This window comes from Nannospalax galili, unplaced genomic scaffold (genome assembly GCF_000622305.1).
Source record: "Nannospalax galili isolate Female #2095 unplaced genomic scaffold, S.galili_v1.0 scaffold1214, whole genome shotgun sequence".
In the NCBI taxonomy this organism is placed as follows: domain Eukaryota; kingdom Metazoa; phylum Chordata; class Mammalia; order Rodentia; family Spalacidae; genus Nannospalax; species Nannospalax galili.
In genome coordinates this window covers 990,150-1,010,098 of record NW_008334871.1, presented here as the reverse complement: position 1 = coordinate 1,010,098, position 19,949 = coordinate 990,150, and the positions used below count along the sequence as shown (strand labels likewise).

Sequence of the window (19,949 nt, the reverse complement as noted above, 5' to 3'; positions counted from 1 at the left end):
TCAACTACTAATTCAGTTTTTATTAATTATATTATTTATTTTATTCTTACAGTATGATAAATAATTATAGCAATTTGTCCCATGATGCTATCAAAGTGGAAACTGTGGGCTCTACAATTGTTCTATTCATCTAACATTTCTAAAATTTCAAAATGACATGGTTATCTAAAAACAGTCATATTTTAATTTCCAAATTTAATTTGCATACCCAATAAGTCACCACTGTATTTCATAATTGTAATTTAACAAGCATTCAATTAATATTTGGAATCATTATGTTGATCAGGGATATTACAGCAGTATGTTTGATTCTATGTATTCTTTTAAGAAAATAACATTGGACCAGTGCAAAAGCTCAGCTGACAAAGGTGCTTGCCACTGCAAACTGGAAACACAAGTTCAATCCTCAGAACCCATGTAAAAAGGTAGAAGGAGAGAACTGACTACGCAGTGTTGTCCTCTGACCTCTGCACATCACACTGTGGTAATCCAGAACCCACAAACCTGCCTCATTCACACACTTACACACACGATAAGCAATCAATAATTTTTAAATGAATATAACAATGTCAATGATGCCCCCACACTATTGAAACACTTTTTTTGCTACGTCTTTGCAAGTTGAAACAATATAAAAAAATATAGCTCAATGTTTAGGGAAAATTTTTTTTCCCTAAAGGAAAAGACAGAATAGAGCTTCAATCTGTGAACTAATATTTTATATGTCAACAACTTGTCTAAAACATTCATTAATTTGGATTTTGTTATTAATGTTTCATAAATTTCATAGATAGATAGATTGATCACATAGAGATTTGTGTGAGAAAATGATTGATTTCTTGTCATTCATTTATCAGTTTTCTTTTTTTTTTTTTTTTTTTTTTTTTTGGTCTTTTTGAGACAGGGTCTCCCTGTAGCCCCAGCTGTTCTGGAACTCACTATGTAGACCAGGCTGGCCGTGAACTCACAGAGATCCACCTGCCTCAGTTTTACAAATATGTGTAAGCCACTGAATAAACATCTCTATGGAACACAGTCTAGGGCTGGTGAGATGGGTCATTGGGTAAAGACACCTTCCACCAAGCCTGACTACCTGAGTTTGATCCTGGTGACCTACAAGGTAAAAAGAGAGAACCTACTTCTACACAGCTTGTTACATTCAACAAACAATTAAATAAATGGAAGAAAATATTTAAGGGACTGGAGGGATGGCTCAGAAGTTGAGAGCACCGACTGCTTTTGCAGAGGACCAGGGTTCAATTCCCAGCACCCACATGGCACCTAACAACTGTCTGTAATGCCAGTTCAAGGAGATCCACTGCCCTCTTCTGACCTCCAGGAGCAGTTATACACATGGAGGCCATACACCTAAAAAAATAATAATAATAATATTTTTTTAAAAAAGAAGATGTTTACCCTAGCTCAGAAAAATGTTATTGAATAGGATAATGCTGTTGTAATGAAATGCTTCATCTATATTCCACTACATTAAAAAACAAACAAACAAACAAACAAACAAACAAAAAGAAGATTTTAAAATCCAAATCTGTTTGGCATGTCTATATATATTCAGAATAATTTTGTTTCTATGTACGTATCTATCAAAGACCTTTTTATTACATTGATATACCTATTTAGTGTGTGTGTGCGTTGCGTGTGTGTGTGCGTGTGTGTGTGCGTGCGTGTGTGTGCGTGTGTGTGTGCGTGCGTGTGTGTGTGTGTGCGTGTGTGTTTGAATTTCACAGTGAACAAGGAGAGGTACAGGACCACTTGTGGAGTCAGTTATCTTCCTCCACCAGTGGGTTCTGGGAATCAAATTCAGATCATCAGTCTTGGTCAATTGACTTTACCCACAGAGCCACATCGCTGGCCTTCAGGCACTCTTTATGAGAGAGAAGTGATTAGAATGGGTGGCCCAATGCAAGCACTTGTGGTAAAGAGCTGCAGAGAAATCATCAGTAAAGGACGTGACAATGCAATGGCTCATTTTAAAACATAATAAAAGCCCGGTACTTGACTGAGGAGGAAATGTATCAGGTTACTCTTTTTGCGTGTTCTAGAACTCTCATTGTTTTGTGCATAGCAGATGTTGAATGAACATATGTTGAGTCATCACATGGAATGTTTTACGTAACATAGGGAAGCAGATAGTCTCAAATAGAGGAATAGAGGATGTTCTGGAAAGGCTGTTTTTCAATAATTTCTCATTAATGCTGCTGCTGCTTCTCTACCTACTGCTTAGCAGGGGAACATCTGATCTGCTCACCGCAGCCAGCTCATTGATTGTGTGGGTCGATGCAGTCTGATGCATAAAGAATCAAGTGAGTGGGAGGTAGCATTTCCTAGATAACTGCCACGAAGAGATAGTTTATATTTGATGCTTTCAAGCTGCGTGGCCCCACAGAGTTCAGATTAATAGTAAAAGCCATCCTAAAACAGACACATCTCTCCTTTATCAGCAAATCTACTCCGTTAGTGAAATTAGTTTTAAAGAAAAGAAGGGATACACCAAAGAGATACTAAATCCTTGCGGATGCTAGATTGTGGCTGTGTTCCTTTTGAGGTACTCCGCCGCCATGGCCGTATGGGTACTAGGGTTTGGTTACAGGGTCTTAGATTACAGTAGATTTTTTTTCTCTTCTTTTCTTTTCAATCTCCTGTGCTGTTCAGTGCTGACCTTTCTACTGATAGTGCTCACCACACACCACAGATAATTAAAAAGTATTTGTTTGGAGAATGCTTCAACAATGAAACCACAATCTTATGGTAAACTTTCCAAACAAATTGAACAAGTAAACAAACAGTAACAAACTACAAGCCTAAACATTTCAACCATAAAGATTCAAAACTCTTATTGAAGAGAATAAGACAGAGTCAGTAATTTATGTCAGATGTCATCTGTTTTAAGACATCTAGCAGAGTTCCTAATACAAATGAGACACACATCTAGTATCTTTTCTCCCCCAGGGGAGAAGGGACAAATGTTACCTGCCAGAGAGGGTCTTTCTGCTCTGGGAAGAGCTCAAAGTACTTGCGAGCCAGTTGCACTGGAGGAAGAGTTTGCAATTTCAGGTTGGTCCAGCTGTGTACGAATTTGGCCAAGTTCACAAAGGTGTATAATCCCAGGCGGTCATTTCCATAGTTAGACAAATGGGTCATGAAAATGCTGATCTGAAAGATAAATTAAAATGAACACTTGATATCTTAAGTTTATGCTCAAAGAGTCCGTAAAAGCTCCAGGTGACACCTCACTGAACCTCAGAATTTCAAGGGAAGTACAGTTATCCTTTCAAGTGGGAAGTCACATGCTTTAGTTCTATTCAAGTAACACTTGAGGCTGCTGTTAAAGTTAAAAGTGAAATTGAGATTGGCATTTAACTCACAAATCAGAAGCATGTGTCACTGTCAGTGTCAGTTTGCTCTGCTCTAAAGAAGTACCATAGATCCCCAGATTATTTCTAGAAACCGAGAAACCAGAATTAGAGAAGTTCTAAGGTCAAACAATTGTTCCACTTTTCTGAAGATATATTCTAATGGAATCAGGCATGAATAACCTTGTTTCTTTTTGATGAGGTAGAGTTGTTTTTTTTTTTTAACTTCAATAAAGTTAAATAATAAATGTTTGAGGAGACAGATCATTGACCTGATTGAAACATTGCACAATACATGTATAGAAGCCTCTTAGAATCACACTAATATATACAGCTTTTATTTTGGATGGAGGCATTAAAAATAAATACAGTTTTAAAAACCATTTTTCCACAGGCATTTACTATGTTAGTCAAAAGCCTTACTACATTCATTTATCCTTTACACCTTTTCAGATGTCATATGAACTCTAAAAATATTATGCCATTTCAACACTGTTCTTTTGTGTGACACAGATTAAGTAAAAGTGGAAATGTTCTTGAAAGACTAGACAAACATTTGCATGATATTGAAGGTATAACCTGATATACAGCTCACCAGACAGTAAAGCAAGACTTACTGTCTCAAACAAAGGATAAACTGCACTATTTTAATCTGAATTGCAGAGATCATTTATGCAGCTCAAAAAGTTATTCTTCATTTCCTAAAGTATTTTATACTTGTTTATTTCTGATTATTTTCAAATATAAGCATTTTGAAATCTTATTTTACTACTAAATGGATCTATGAGCATTTCAGAGCAGCCCAAGTATTCTAATTAAGAACTTGATTAGCTTCATTTTTAAAGTAATGGTACCATAGTGGTGCAATTAATAATATTAAGACAAATATCTGAAAATAAACAGTAAACTAATACAGAAGAAAAGCTGAGTATCTCTTACATCGATATTCGCTTACTCTTTTTTTTAAAAGCTATCACTTGATGTGGTTAGTAGGTTCAGAAATAAAAAAAATAAAAGTGGAAACATAAGAGCTATCAATATTATTTTCATGGCAATAGTAGCTGTGCATTAAAGGTGAAAACACAGATGCTCTGTTCCTAAGATGCAGTGGCACTGAATGCCCGCAAATGCCCAGAAAGGAAGCCTTCTACATTAAAAAGAAGAGGTTTGCCTTTCACTAGACTAAAATAAACAATATTTTGTCAAGAAATTATCAATTCAAGAACTAGTTTCATTACCTGAATGCCTTTTTCCTTTCATTTTAAACACTAAAAAGGCTCTCCAAGGACAACATATTAAAATTGTCTGTCACTCCTCACTGAAGATGAAAATTAAAAGATGAGAACTTGGCCTATTGCCCTTGGTGTCCCCGAATTTTAAAAATAATGTGTAAAACTTAAATTCAGTAGGCATGAGCCTAAGCCCTTGACTTATATGAAATCATCACGTCCACAGCACACTCTCACAAGGTGGGTGGTTGCCCTTCTTCCCTTCACAGCTGAAGAAACTGAGTGACAGGGCAAACACTTGCCTAAGTCCCAAATTCTGCCAGGCATACAACAGGGCTTCGGTTCCCAAACCTAACCACACACCACAGGCCTGGCTGCTTCATGCAGGCTTTCCTACATGCTGAATTTGATACCATCATTTTTTCCTCTTTCTCTTTAAAACAGATAATGAACATATTTGTATAGAAAACATCAGGAAATCCATATATTATTTTGGCAGCTTACATTTTTTTTTTCCTTTTTTCTTTGAAATAGAATGACAAATGATAACTTATGGAGATTATTTTTAGTCCTGAAGGCTGAACATAGGGCCCATGTCTACCACTAATCAACAGTCCTAGCCTGCTTTTTACTTTTCATTTGGAAAAGAGGGTCTCACCAAGTTTCTTAGGCTGACCCAGAATTCACTGTGAATCCTAGGCTGGCCTTGAAACTGCAATTATCTGGTCTCAGCCTACTGAATAGCTGCAATTACGGGCCTACTTATTTTTGAAATCTTAAATGTAAACTTTTAAGACAGTGAATTAGAGTATTTGAAGAGAACACTATTGACAAAATTTATTTCTGAAGATAATATCACCCCTGTCATATTTCTTGTCCATTTCTCTTTTCTAAGTATATAATCAAAGTTTTGTATTATAAAGGTCAAATGAGAGAAAGGATATTTAAAAAATTTTTGTTTTCCTGATGAATTTAGGTAGAAATTTAATGAAATCAGTAGTATGGTAGCTGACACAATAATCTTTCTTTGAAATGTGTCACTTCACTGGAACGTGCTCGGGTGCATGACCATTGGCCACTTTGAAGCACTCTTATCTCATTTAGGAAGTCCTCTTATTGCAGGACTTAATTACAAAGTTTCCGGAACATAACATGGTATCTGTACTCAATGCTCAAATGCAATCACAGTCACCAGAACTTCTTAATCATCACCAAGTCCTCTGCACTAGATCCCATACATGTGTATTTATCCATGCCACTACTTCATTAAGATATAAGAAAGGCCAGGCGTGATGGCACACTCCTTTAATCCCAGCAGTCAGGAGGCAGAGGCAGATCTTTCTGTGGTTCACATGGTGAGTTCCTGGCCAGTGGGGGGCTACAGGGAGACCCTGTCTCAAGAACAAAGAACAAAAATTTAAAAATCAAAACAAACAAAGCCACAAACAGTACCACCAAAAAGAAGTGAGTAGTGTAAGTGGTTCAGGTTGAGTTCCCACACTGTGTTGGAAAGAATACAAAACCTTACAAAGTTGCCTCCTGTCCCCAGCATTATTATTTTAAGACAGAATTTTTAAGCACCTATAAGTGCCAAAAATCTGAATTCTAATAGAATGTACTCTGTTTTTTTTTGTATCATAAGGAAATGCACATTATCATTTCATTAGGGTGTTAACATAATGATATTAGAAGATGCCTGGGCTGGAGAGATAGCTCAGTGGTCAATAGCACTGGCTGCTCTTGCAGATGACTGGGTTCAATTCCCAGGACCCACATGGCGGCTAACAAAAGTCCTAACTCCAGTTCCAGGGGATCTGACACCCTCTTCTGACCTCCATGGGCATTGGTGCACCTACCTACATGCAAGCACTACATTCATACACATAAAATAAAAATAATAAATAAAATATTTTTAAAAAGAAGCTGTTTTACAGCAGACCAATTCTGTGCAATTTTCCCAGCATTTCTGTGGCAGTAACTTGGCTTCATGAGAGAAGTAGAAAACTTAATCCTGGGGAAATAGAAAACCAGCTTCGTAGGAAGGCAGTCCAGAAGTGGTGTGTTGTTCTAAACCAAATTTGGCTGCTGCGCTTAATCTCCCTTACCTGAGCATAACATAAGCAGCCGGCCCCTGTGACTGCTGCCATCATCTTGTGGGGCAGTGTGTGCACAGGCTTTACTGGTCAGGAGCAAATTAGTGCTGGTATACGGTCAATTGACTGCACTTTAAGAACAGTTTTGCAAGCACAACTTAGCTATGCATATTGGGCTTGCTAAAAGGGCTTTTTGTGCAGACAGAGCACTTTAGCCTCAGTATTTCAGGACAAATAGCTAGCTTAAGAGGAAAAGTATTAAAAAACTACTCAGAGCACGAAGGAAGAAGACAAATTAAGAATGTGGCTTGAGGCCTAACAAAGAGAAATCAAGGACTACGCAAGATGAGATAATAGCAAATAATTAAGTATCCAGCAAATTGGGTGGGAGCCACTGCTACTCTGTTCACCTGTCCCCTTTTATTTATTTATTTCAGTCATCGTTTTCTTAGCGTGCGCAGAATGCTTTTGCTTAGTATAAGACAGAGAATTATCCCCAGAACATTTGGCTCTGCCACATAGATGAGTGGCTGTTATTTGTCACTCTGCGTCTTGGAATATTGAGGCAGAGTTACTCACTGATGCACGTAAAAAGTTCTCTTCATATGACAAAGACAGGCAAGAACATCTTACTGAGTGGACTTCTTTAAGAGTAAGGTATCAAGGCTCACATCCTTAAGGACACTTGCAGCAGACATTCCGGGGTGGGGCAGGGGGGACAGGGTGCCGGGTGGTAAGACTTCTGTCACTAAGAACGCCTCAGGGCCACTTGCCTTTATCACTCCCTCAATGCTCAAATCTCTCAACTCTGTTATAACAAAGCACAAAACAAGTTTAAATTCTTCCTTCTCTCTGTTGTGATAACATAATGGTATGTGTCTAGACATACAATTCACTAGAAACATAAAGCTTTTCACTAGCCTGATGACCAGACACACTATGGATTCATCAGGCTTCAAAAACCAATGGAGCATATTTCTTAATAATGCCTCTTATTCTACAAAGAAAGCAGTGCTGTATGCTCGTAATCCCAGTGCTCTGAAGGCTGAGGCAAGTTTGCTAGTTCAAGACTGTTTTGGCCTTAGATAGTAAGACTGTCTCAAATTAAAAAGTAGGAGAGTTTAAAGATTTTAAGTGTTTAGTGTTTAAAGCTTGATAAGAAGAAATTGAATATGTAGCAGGAGGCCTCCAAAGATGGCGCGGACCCAGAGCCCTGGGATTCAGTGAGAGTTCAGTTCACTTCTTGGTCCGCAAATAGCCGCCAAAAGGAGCCCACGCCTCTGTACCCTGCTCGTGAGTCCAGTGACTGCTGACAGACTGCATGGCCCGGACCAATCAGAAAACGATACACTGACTAAAGGGACTTGGGGCAGAGAAAAGGGAAATATAAGGTGTGCCTCCTCCTGCATTAAACAAGTCTGCAGCACCTCGCCTAGTGCTTGCTTCTACCCGACTCCCCGGGTCTGTGTGTCGTGACCCCGTGCCTCTTACCTCCCCCGCAATCAGCAGGGGACCCGATCCAGGTTAGGGTCTTCACAGCTGGCCTGAGGAGAACCGGCAACGAATATCTGTAATTAAACTCTTGATAATCTTTGAACATAAAGGCATTCTTGAGTGACTGAGTCTGAGAATCACCCCACCGGTCTTCTTTCCTTTTCTTTTTCTTTTTCGAGGCAAGATCTCATTGTGTAACTTTAACTGAAAAAGTTACCTTATCTTCAAAGCTGATCTTGAACTAGCCATCCTCCTGCCTCAATCTCTATCATTTGTGTGCTGAGGCTCTAAGCATGCACCACAGAACCTTGTTCTGATTAGTTGCTTTTGACAATATTTTATTTTTCCCACTATTCTGAGGGTGCTAGTGGTAAGAGCTCCAACCTTAACTGAGGAATATTGGCAACTGATCACTGCTGGGTGAGGGAGAGTTGGTCTTTAAGAGAGTGATGACCAGGCTTCAGTGGATGGACTCATACTGAGGGGTATTTGGGGACACAAAGATGACTCCATAGGCCTTGCTATATATGAAACCCAGTGTGGGGGCTCTGAGGAGGAGCTAGGGAAGGGGATCTAATTATGATCAAGATACACTGTATGAAATGCACAAAAATTCAATAAATAATTAAAAATATATTGGTGCCTTAAAATCAAGAATTACACATTCATTTTCCATTTAAAAATAAATACCTTATTTTATCTATTAGATGAATGCACATCATTCTCTACATTGATTTCAAATATTTTCTGTCTGAACCAATGCCAGAAGAGTTGCCTTGTTTTCCTTGCTTGCATGACAAATACAACGTGATTAAAAATTGTGTGGTCATGAATATCAATAGCCAGAATATAATACACAATATTTAATTCAAAACTTAAAGTCACATTTTAGAGGACACATTTTTAATTAAAATGCACTTTAAACATTTGCATATTTAGTTATGGCCATGATACAGACTTTGAAAAATAAACCATTTATAAAGCATGTGCTTCATGGGAAAAAAAACAAAAACAAAAACAAAAAACGTAACAGCCAACAGAGAAAGAAGCAGAGCTGTGCGGGCTTCAAAGATGGACGCTTGCTTTAGGCAGCATGCTCCATGTTCACATGGTCACCCAGGGTGGTTCAAGACAAGCATTAAGTATTAGCAGTCGGTTTCCATTTTTGTCCCCGTGGCTCTGACAGCATGTCCCTTTTCAGAATGAGTTCATTATGTTTAAAAATAGTTCCATTAGCTGGTTAAATTATTGATTAGGCTTTTAGTTCTCCTAAGATGTGAAGAAGATGGAATGCAGGAGAAGAGCCCTGATGGCTCATGTGGTGGGCTGTGGCAGTGCACTCCTGCACTCGTATTTGTCATGAAAATGGTAATTTATCTCTTTCTTTTATTCTGTATACAGTCTACAAACACAGTGAGATGGTAAAAGTAACACTATACTTAACACTACCAATTTGGATGCAATGCTACCTTATTTAAGCACAGATGGAAGAGTTGCTGATCATAATTTCAGGCACCCATACCTCTTCAGTTTGGGACATTTCATGTCTTGGTAAATACATGTATATGTATTATTTCCCAAAGTAAGGAAAGTTTGCCAAGCCCTAGTGTAATTATCTTATTCTTTCACACTACCTAAAGACCACCATGACTCTGAGCTCCATTACTTAGACTTACAATTGTGTTTTTCTTTCTTTTTTTCTGATTTATTTATTTTTATGTGTATGAATGTATGCCTGCATGTATGTAATGGCACCCATGGGGGACAGAAGAGGGCCTCAGATACCCCTGGAACTGAACTTACAGAAGGTTGTTAGCTATCATGTGGGTGCTGGGATTCAAACCTGGGTGTTCTGCAAGAACAGCCAGTGCTCTTGACTACTGAGCCATTTCTCAAGCTCCATCACAATGTTTTTCAAAAAAGAACAAATATTGGAATGGTTGTTTCCTGTTTGCTCTTTCCTTAACACAGTATAGTGGTGGGGGGGGAGGGAGATAAAGTTGCTTATAAAATTCTACAGAATGGTTTTACATTTATTTTTCTTGTGCTTATTCCACTGTTTCAATAAGAAACTTTCATTTTTTAGAGAGCGGGAAACCATGACAAAGCAGTTTGGTTTATATGGAGAGTCCCAGCATATCCAGCAAACAGGTATCTTATGAACTCAAAACCTTGAGCAATGGGCAGATCTCACATCAAATGTTCATTCTGTAGCAAAAGGAGGTTAAACTTAAAACAAAAGTTAGAGACAGTGAGTGCAGAATCTGCTTTCTTTCATACATCTTGCCCTGCCAGAACTTTGGCAACAAGTTTACCCAAATTCCTTTTTCTATTCTCTGTAGTTTCTGTTTCTATGGTTGTAATTATCTCAGAGATTTATCTGTGGCACTCTTATACTGAAGCTAGGAATATACCAATTATGAATTTTTCCTAAACTTCATTCCATATAAAATGTCACTTACATATGTTTTAGGAATAAGGGAAATTAAAGTTTCAATATCTGTATCCATATATACGCAAGCATTTCAGCAAAGTGCTGATCCTAGACATGATCAGATAATAAATATTGAAGAGAAAAATGATTATTCCATCCAAGAAGATGTTACTTCTGTAGTACCTCAGAAAGGCATCAAGGATATGGAAATGGAAAGTAACTCCAGTTTGCTAGATTCAAAGAAGCCTTGCAGTGGTTCAGATGTACTTTCCACTAAAAGCCACTTTTAGACGGAGAAAGGTGGGAAAAATGAAGATGACAGACGAAGAAGGACGGAGGGCCAGAGAGAAAGAAGAGCGGGAGAGAATAAAACAAAGGAAATTTCTAGAATCAAATATCTCAGTCTGTAGATCAGGGAAAAGCAGGTTCCGGAAAGTGGTACTGTGCCTGCCTTTCAATCTCTACTTAGAATTACTCCAGTTATTGATCTAACCCAGGCTGTTTCCCTTTACAAGAGGGGCTCCTGTGCCCTTATGACCTTCCATGTGGTTTCATGCAAGATGTGCACTATCACAAGCATTCATATTTAATTCCTAGTTAGTGTTTTAGCATTCCATACCCTTGACTATTGAAAGGAAGTCTTTTCTGAAGTATGTGGGAAAATTAAATGTCTTAAATATGTAACATTTAATAAAGAAAATTATAGCAACTTGTTTTTATTAATGCATAACTCTGAAAATATAAAAATAACATAAGCTTTACATAATATTTACTAAAGTACACTGTTGATTATTCTATTTTGTTATTGATCTCTTGTTGTACCCAATTTACAAATAAAACTTATCATAGCTATGTATGTACAGAAGCAATATGGTATACATAGCAATTCACTGGGCTCTTTAAATGTGCCCTTGTAGATGAAAGGAAATTAGCTATTGCATACATGTATTTATTCATTTATTTACATATTTATGTAATTATTTTTAGTTTATGTATATGAGTGTTATGCCTGCATGTGTGTTAGTGCACCCATGTCCTGCAGTGCCCATGGAGGACAGAAGAGGGCGTCAGATCCCTTGGAATTGGAGTTACAGGCACTTGTTAGTTGCCATGTGGGTGTTGGGATTCAAAACCAGGTCTTCTGCAAGAACAGTCAGGGCTCTTAACCGCTGAGCCATCTCTCCAGCCCCATGTATAAATGTATTTTTAAGTATTTGAATTATATTTCATACCTTTGGTAAGCAAAGTCAGTGTTATTTTTCTGAAATTGACTGTATGGTGTCTGATAATATAATTTCCAGTTAAGACAGAAAATATTAGATATCTGTATACCAGAATGAAAATGACTGCATTTGAAACACTTTTTCAGTCTTCCTGTGTTGGTGATTAAAAATTTAAATGTTCTCCATGAATCACTCCTGGTTCAAAGTCAGCATAGGAGGAGACTGTTAAATAGAACCCATTATTAGAAGCAGTCAGAACTCAAGAGTAGTGTGATGGGCTGCTGTGTGTTTGTTGGCTGTTCCTTCAGTCCTGCAGTAGACGGGAAGCTTCTTGAATGCAGGGATTCTGCTGCTGGCCACAATTGTATCCTCATCTATTTGTAAAATGTCTGCACATGATAGGTATGCACAAAAATTTATTGAATGAACAAATGTTGCCTTGGCAACATATACCTACTCCTTTGCCAGTAGCAAATGTGGAGTAACTTAATTGCTTTCCAATTATTCTTCAAACCTAGGATGTGAGGGGAAAACAAAATGTTCTATCCCGCAGCCCTGTAAACAACCTGCAGTTAATAGCATACAAAGAATTGCTAAATTACACTTTGATTTGTGTTTTCTATGATCTGACTAAATGCAGCAGCAGTTCCAGTTTGCATATGATTATTTACCAGTGTCCCAGTTTTTCAGTCCTAATATTTAGTTAGTGAATTATTAAGAAAACAGAACTGTTTTGATTGAAGACCAACTAGCATGTGAACACTCATCTTCCTAAAGCTGGGTGGGGACTCCATCATAGCTGCGGTACAGGGCAGTTCACAGAGAACAACATCCTGATTCTCAACAAAGATCTTGCAGTTTTGTACAATAGGGCTGCAGGAGCTGATTTCCATCCTGAGCTTCTAGGCATAACTATGTTTCATTTTGTTTTCAAAAGATCCTATTTTCCTTCTAAACATGTTACAATGATGCCACATGAAAGTCACTGAAATACAAATATAGAGCCAGGAGCATGACCTTGGGTAGCTTGGGGTGGGAAAATATGTCCAGTGTAAGTTTTTCTGATGACTTCCAGTAGAGTTCAACTGGTTTTGGTAAAAGAAAAACTCAATTTATTAAATAATTAATGAATTCACCAACACTGCTTAAATGCTTATTATGTACCTATCAGTTTATTAGAAATCTGAGATATAGTGGTGAGTAACTTATGTGTATATTTTGCCTACAGGAACTTAAGGTGGACTAGAGACACACACAGAAGAAAGCTGCAATCACTCTGTGGCATGCAGGCCCTGGGACCAGAGCTCAACAGCCTAGCAGAAAGCCTTTTGAGAAATGGAACATGGGAACTGGGATCTGAAACCTCTCACCAGGTAAGAGACCAAGTAAGAGTAAGGTGGGCGGCAGGCAATGAGTTTAGGTGACAAGAAAGCAAATGTGAGAGGCAGTTGGTAGCAGTGTCCTCTAGAAATTAAAGGTGGTAAAATGTGATCCATGCAAAGGATTGGGTCTCATGAAAGAGGAAGATATTTGGATAGATCCTTAAAAGTCTTAAGTATGTTTGTAGTTTAAGTCCATAAACAAGGAGCCATTAAAGGATTATAAGTAGAGAGCATAGTCAGAAACATTTTATAGATGGCTATCTCATGACTCCTTTGTGAAGAAAAGGAAAGACGGAAGGTTCAAGAGATTTGTGGCACATGAATGAAAGGCAATGATTATCTGAACAGTGACGATGGAAAAGAGAAAAATTAAACAGATTCAAAAACCATTAGGATATTTGTCTCAAGTGAACCGTGTTTGGAGAAAATCTCTAATAATTTGTAGTTACTTAGCTGTCTGGCGTGAAAAGATCAACGTTCATATTCAACCTTTGGTTTAGGTAACTGAATGGATCCTGGAGAAATTTTGTAACCAGTTTAAAAAGGAAAGATATTCTAAAGAGAGATACAGCCCTGCTTTCCAACTATTGATGCAATAGATCACAAAGAATTAAGTTTTTCCCAGAATCCCCTGCTGTGGGAAATCGAAGGCTGGGGCAGTGGTATCAGCCAGAGGAAGCACTTTCCTGCTAGGAAGAGATTTCATATATTTCTGACAATTTTGACCTATGTCAGTTTCCTGGCTTTTATTTCATTTTTTTCTACAAAATTGCCACAGGGCTACAGAAAAGGCTGAGGAAAAATTAGGGTTTTTCTGGTTTGACTAAAACTAAACAAATCAGTTTTCCTTTATCAATTTATCTCTTTTTTTTTTTAAGAAGTGGCAGATTGTGAATCTAAGTGCCTCCTATAACAACTTCACTGATACTAAGAACAATTAAGCGTTGCACAAAAAAGAAAATTAAGGGAAAGACTCAAACAGTAGCTATAGTAAACCAGACAATAGCTCCACCAGGGAATCCTGCAATGCCCTGAGAGCCCAGGTGAGCCCACGTAAGCTCAGAGGCCTGTTTATATGCTGTTCTCTAGCACTGTACTGACTCAAAACCTGTTGTTAAGTCTGTGGGAAGCTGACAGTTGAATTCATTTAGAATTGAGGATTTGCCAGCTGAATTGAATGGAAGGAAAAAAGCATAAGGAAGGCTTTAGTAATGATTGGAAGATGAAGACCAAAATTATCTCCCGATGCGATTTCTGTACGTCAGTACCACTATGCTCTTTAATATGTTTATGTTTAATTTTTATCACCTAGATTTATGACTATACAATGACTATATTAAAAATATGTTCATTTATTGAAATGAACATTAAAATTTTCTACCAGTATTACTGGTAGAAAGGCCAGGGCCCAGCAGCCTTAACAGCCTAGGCTCAACGAAATTAAAGAGACAAGTAATGGTGAAAAGTAGAGAGATTTATTTAATGTGGTCACATGGCAAAGGGGAACAGATAAAGGGTCTAATAATCCCAAACCTGTCTTCACGGCACTAAAGAAGAAGAATTAAGGCAAAACGCAAGAGGTGTGCACAAGTAGCCAGTCCTGGTCAAGGTGTAGTGTGGCTGATCATTCAGTTTTAGTTATACAAGGTGGTCTGAAGAATTTCTTATTGCTGTCCTTGGCTTGTGCGAGTAAATCTGGTTCCTGTAACATAATCAATTCTGCTCTGGAATGCAGCTTCACCGAATGATTGCCCTCTTCGGGGGATGGGGTGGTGGACCACTCCTGGAAGATTTTGTTCTTGCTACAATCTAAAGTGCCCACAGATTTAGAACAATGGCTTATATCTGGACCTTCATTCTTGAAGGGAGATGCGTTGTCAGTCACTCCCTGAGTGATTAACACGCTGATCTACAGAGCTGAGCTCCTGACCCTGAGTAATAGAGACAGACACAAAATGAAAGCAGAGATACCACGCTTTCAGTTCCCTTGTGCATTCAAGAACTGAGTCAGTGCTTTTTTTTTTTTACCAACAGCAACCTCTAAGTTCCTGTTTCGGTAAATAGCACTGCAAAATACTACCAGTTACTTGGACATGTTTTAACTTCACAGATCTCACATACCTTCTAATTGTTCGAATGTCATAGGAACCTTCTTATAACTGTCAACAAGGGTGTATTCCTCTTAAAAGAAAAAAACAGACAAAAACTATCTTGGGCTATGCCAAGTACACTGTGGCAATTACAGGGAGAAAGGAAAGGCATGCATACTTAGACTAAGATGAAAATTTAAATTAGTTGATGAGCTGGATTTCTTTTCTTACTTTTCTTCTAACTGATTGATAAGCCTAACCTTTCATGAATTTCTTGAGCGTCATGGAAAACACAAGGGGAAAAAAATTTTAACTGACTAGTTTTTCACATAACTGAACAGGAAGACTTCCCTTAAAGCAAAAGATAGTAAATACGTGATTCACGAATAGAATCAATATAACCAAGGAAAGAATTGGTGAGCTTAAAAAGAAGTAGGGATAAGTGATCCCAAATTAAAGTGTGAAGAGAATGTGTCATGGAAAAAGTAAAACAGAACAAGGCATCTTGACCTTGAGATTTGGGCAGGGATGGAGATGTGCTTCTAATTTCATGATTCTACATATGAATATTCTGTTTCCCCAGCACCAGTGGTTGACAAAGCTGTCTTTCTGCAATGTATGTGTTTTATACCTTTGTCAAAACTCAGGCGACTATAGTAATGTGGACTTATTTCCAGTCCTCTATTTTATGCCATTGGTCTATGTGTCTGTTTTTTATTCAGTACCATACTGTCTTTGCCACTGAACCTGTTTGATGTACTTTGATACCAGCTACTGAGAAGCCTCTAACATTAGACTTTCTGTTTAGGATTGCTTTGGTTATTTGGGGTCTTTGTGTTTCCATATGAATTTTAGGAATGCATTTTATAGATCTTTGAAAAATGTCATTGCACTTTTGATTCAAGAAAATGTATGGAATTGAAAATTATATTAAGTGAAGTAAACCAGACCTAGAAAAACAAATTCCCCATGTTTTCTTTTATATATGGATCCTAGATTTTAATTTGCATATATCTTATGTGTGTGGTGTATAGGCCATAAAAGTAGAAAGGGCACCATGAAAAGGGAACAGCACGGCTTAACAGAATGTGGTAGGGAAAAAAGGATTAGAATACCCATGACCTGAGGAGAGGAAGCTGACCAACAGAATGAGGGAAGGGGATGGTTAGAGGGGACAGGGGAGATAAACAAAATACAAGCATGTTTGAAGATGTCATAGTGAAACACATCACTTTGTTTGCTAATTTTAAAAACTAATAAAAAAGCAGAAAAACTTAGGAAAGGAGAGGGAAGGGATAGGTTTCAGTCCCTTAATGGAGGCCCTAAGCTCAATTCCCAGCATCCTTCAGGAACCCCCTAAAAATGTAAAAGAGAGGAAAACATTTTCATTTTTTTTTTGAAACAGAGTCTCCCTGTAGCCCCAGATGGCCTGGAATTCAATATGTAATCCAGCCTGGCCTGGATTTCGCAGAGATTTCTGACGGCATCTACCACCTGTGTGCTGGGACTAAAGGAATGTACTACCGTGCCCGGCCTTCTTTTTCTTATTCTTAATTGACCTAAAATACAATAATATAGCAATATAACACCCTTTGTGCATTTGACATTTAAACATATCACTTGGGAGTCAGAACCTTACACCTGTGTCCCTATAGGTTCTGACCAAGTTATAATATAAAATACACTCATTTCATCATTAAAAGTCCCTATAGTCCTCAACAGTCAGTTGAAGCAAATTGATAAATTTTTTCCATCATGCCTTATTTTACTTGTTTATTTAAATTTATAAACCCCAACTATTTAGGTATAATTTTATTTTGTCTCCAACATGCTTTTGAGTTGATTCTGTTTTTCTTGTGCCAGGAACTATAGAGTTTCCAGCACAAACAGGTGCATAAAATATGTCTTTGTTTGAGATGTGCTCACAGTTATGAAGGTAATATGTAGGAATACAGTAATTCTTAATTGACCTAAATTGCTTCACGAAAAAGGGGCAGGGAAGGAAAGGCGATACTCTAATACAGGCTGTTTACACTGTCTTCGAAGCATTAGAGTGTTGCTTGAAATAGGTAAAAATGTGTATTGTAAACTCTTGTGCAATAACTAATAGTATTAATTTAAAAGCATATATAAAAGTATACTAAAATAAGAAAGAAATAAAATTATGTAAAATGCTCAGTTAAAACTGGAAATTACAAAAAGATTTTAAGCTGAAAAATAGTTATAACACAGTAGTTGCTTATGTGTCATATAAATAATCAGATTCACTGCAAAGGCTGTAAGTACACAAGTAAGAGACAAAGAGTCTATTCAAAAGCAGTTACCCACCTGTGTAATATGAAAACACCCCATATAAATGTAAGAATTCAAGGTAAGAGAAATATATACCATATTGACACTACTTAGCACTAGAGAACTTCTTTTAATTTCACAAAAGCAGACTTCAAAATGAGAAAGACTATTGTGGCTAGTGAGGGCATGTGCTGCCAAGAGCTACATAGGACTTCATGCACATGCTACAAACACACAGGTGCATTCACTTACCTGAGTTCCTGCTCACATATTCACTTGCACACTTCATCACACATGTGTGCACATACAAACTCTAAAAATGGGGAAATATACAGGTGTAATGAGCATTTGAAAGAGAAAAGCATTTTTAGGTTTAAAAACGCACAATTCTTACTTAAATTCCAATAATGTTTTTATAACCAAAAGTAATTGGAAAGTTATAAAGTCTGGGTAAGATATCCAAATGGAATCCCTTCCTCTGTGTGAAGCAGGTTTCAATGTAGCATGGGTGAAAATTCTCAACAAACATATAATCATAACCATATGCTTTATGATAACGGTTCCCTAATTGTCCAGTGATATGGCCTCTCTAAAAAAATGTTTTGTCCCCTCTGCTTCCCTGGGCCTACACGACTTGCAGGCCTCTCTCTGACCTGCAAGCCTCTCTCTCCAGGTAAGTCAATCATCCCTCCCAGCCTTGACTACCACAGCCTCACTCACCCTCTGATCTCCCCCGCTGATCTCTCCTCCTAGCCTGGGTCCTGTCCCATTCCTCGTCTTGGCCCCCCAGGCACCTGGGGAACCACGAATGCTTCCTGATACTTTGCACCCAGAGCAACTCAGTTCCTTCTCAGCTATCCAGGAGCACTGCTTCTGGGCCTGGCCCTGCCCTCACCTCCCTCTGCTTCCCTGGGCCTGCAGGATCAGTAGGCCTCTCTCTGACTGGTAGGTCTCTCTCTCCCCAGGGCAGGTCATCATACCCCCCTGCCCACCCCATCGATCTCTCCTCCTAGCCTGGGTCCTGTCCCATTCCTTGTCTTGGCGCCCCAGACACCTGGGGAGCCACCACTACTTCCTGATCCTTTGCATCCAGACCAACTCAGTTCCTTCTCAGGTCCCCAGGGGTGCTATGGGCCTGGCCCTGCCCTCACCTCCCTCTGCTTCCCTGGGTCTACACAACCCTCTAGCCTCTTTATTGTATGCCTTGGCTGACCTTTTCTCATCCTGGTCCTTTGCATCCAGACCAACCTAGCTCCTCAGTGCAGTCCCCAGGGACCCTTGGAGCCACTTCCTGCCCCATCTTCCTTTGCATCTCTGGGTGACATGGCCACCGCTGCCCTAGACTAGCATCTTTCCTGGGCCCAGCTCCCAGGCCAGTCCAACCCCCAAATTCCTGAGGCCAAAATCTTTCCTGGAGGGATCCAGACCTTAGGACAAGGCCTGACAGCATCTGATTGTCATCTGATTTGGGCCTCTGTGGGACCTCCTGAACAAAAGCAATCTGGCCACTTCAATATAAAATCAAAAGAGAGAACTGGAAGCTTAGAGAAGCCAGCTTTTCATGCCCCTAAATTAAACCACAAAGACACATAAAGTTCACAAAAAGAAGCAGACCTAAACTTGAAGGCTTGAGTCTCACACAAGAATCAGAAACTAAAAATGAAACTCACATGTCAAAATCAGAGAAAAAATAATAACATGAAAAACCAAAATAACATATCCCCATCAAATACCAATAGTCCTCTAGAGGAGTACAATGAGAATCCCCTAGAGATAATGCAGAACATGGAACTCAAAAGAACAATTATAAACACGATAAAAGAACTCAGTGAATTTAAAGAACACACAAACGAAATCAAAGAACTGAAAGAAGATAGGGATAAGCTTCTAAATGAATTCAGAAAAGAGTTAGAAATATTGAAGAATACCCAGGCTGAAATGAAGAAGGAAGGGAAACACTCAGTAAGCCAATTAGAAGTGACAGGAGAAAGCCTCACCAATAGAATGAATGAAATGGAAAACAGAGTATCAAGACTGGAAGATAAAGTGGACGAACGAGACCACTCAAGCAAAGATTATGAAAAATTTAAGAAATCACAAGAATGGAATATGCAGAAATTGTGTGACACCACAAAAAGACCAAACTTACGAAACAAAGGCATACAGGAAGAAGAAACCCAAGATACTGGCATGGACCAGATCGTCAATAGAATCATGGAAGAAAATTTCCCAAAATGAAAGAAAGACATGGTCATACAAATACAAGAAGCATATAGAACACCAAACAGACAGGACCAGAAAAGAAACTCTCCACGGCACATCATAGTAAAAACACTAAACA

At 38.5% G+C, this 19,949-nt stretch overlaps 1 protein-coding gene across 1 annotated transcript in view; it reads right to left on the bottom strand.

Moving 5' to 3' along the window:
• The window catches only part of Ndst4 (N-deacetylase and N-sulfotransferase 4), a 327,838-nt gene that overhangs the window by 43,360 nt on the left and 264,529 nt on the right, over positions 1-19,949 (bottom strand). The window contains exon 7 of the mRNA XM_008829621.1: positions 2,989-3,171. Within this exon, the coding sequence (XP_008827843.1) occupies positions 2,989-3,171 (183 nt within the window). The remainder of the gene's footprint in view (positions 1-2,988; positions 3,172-19,949) is intronic.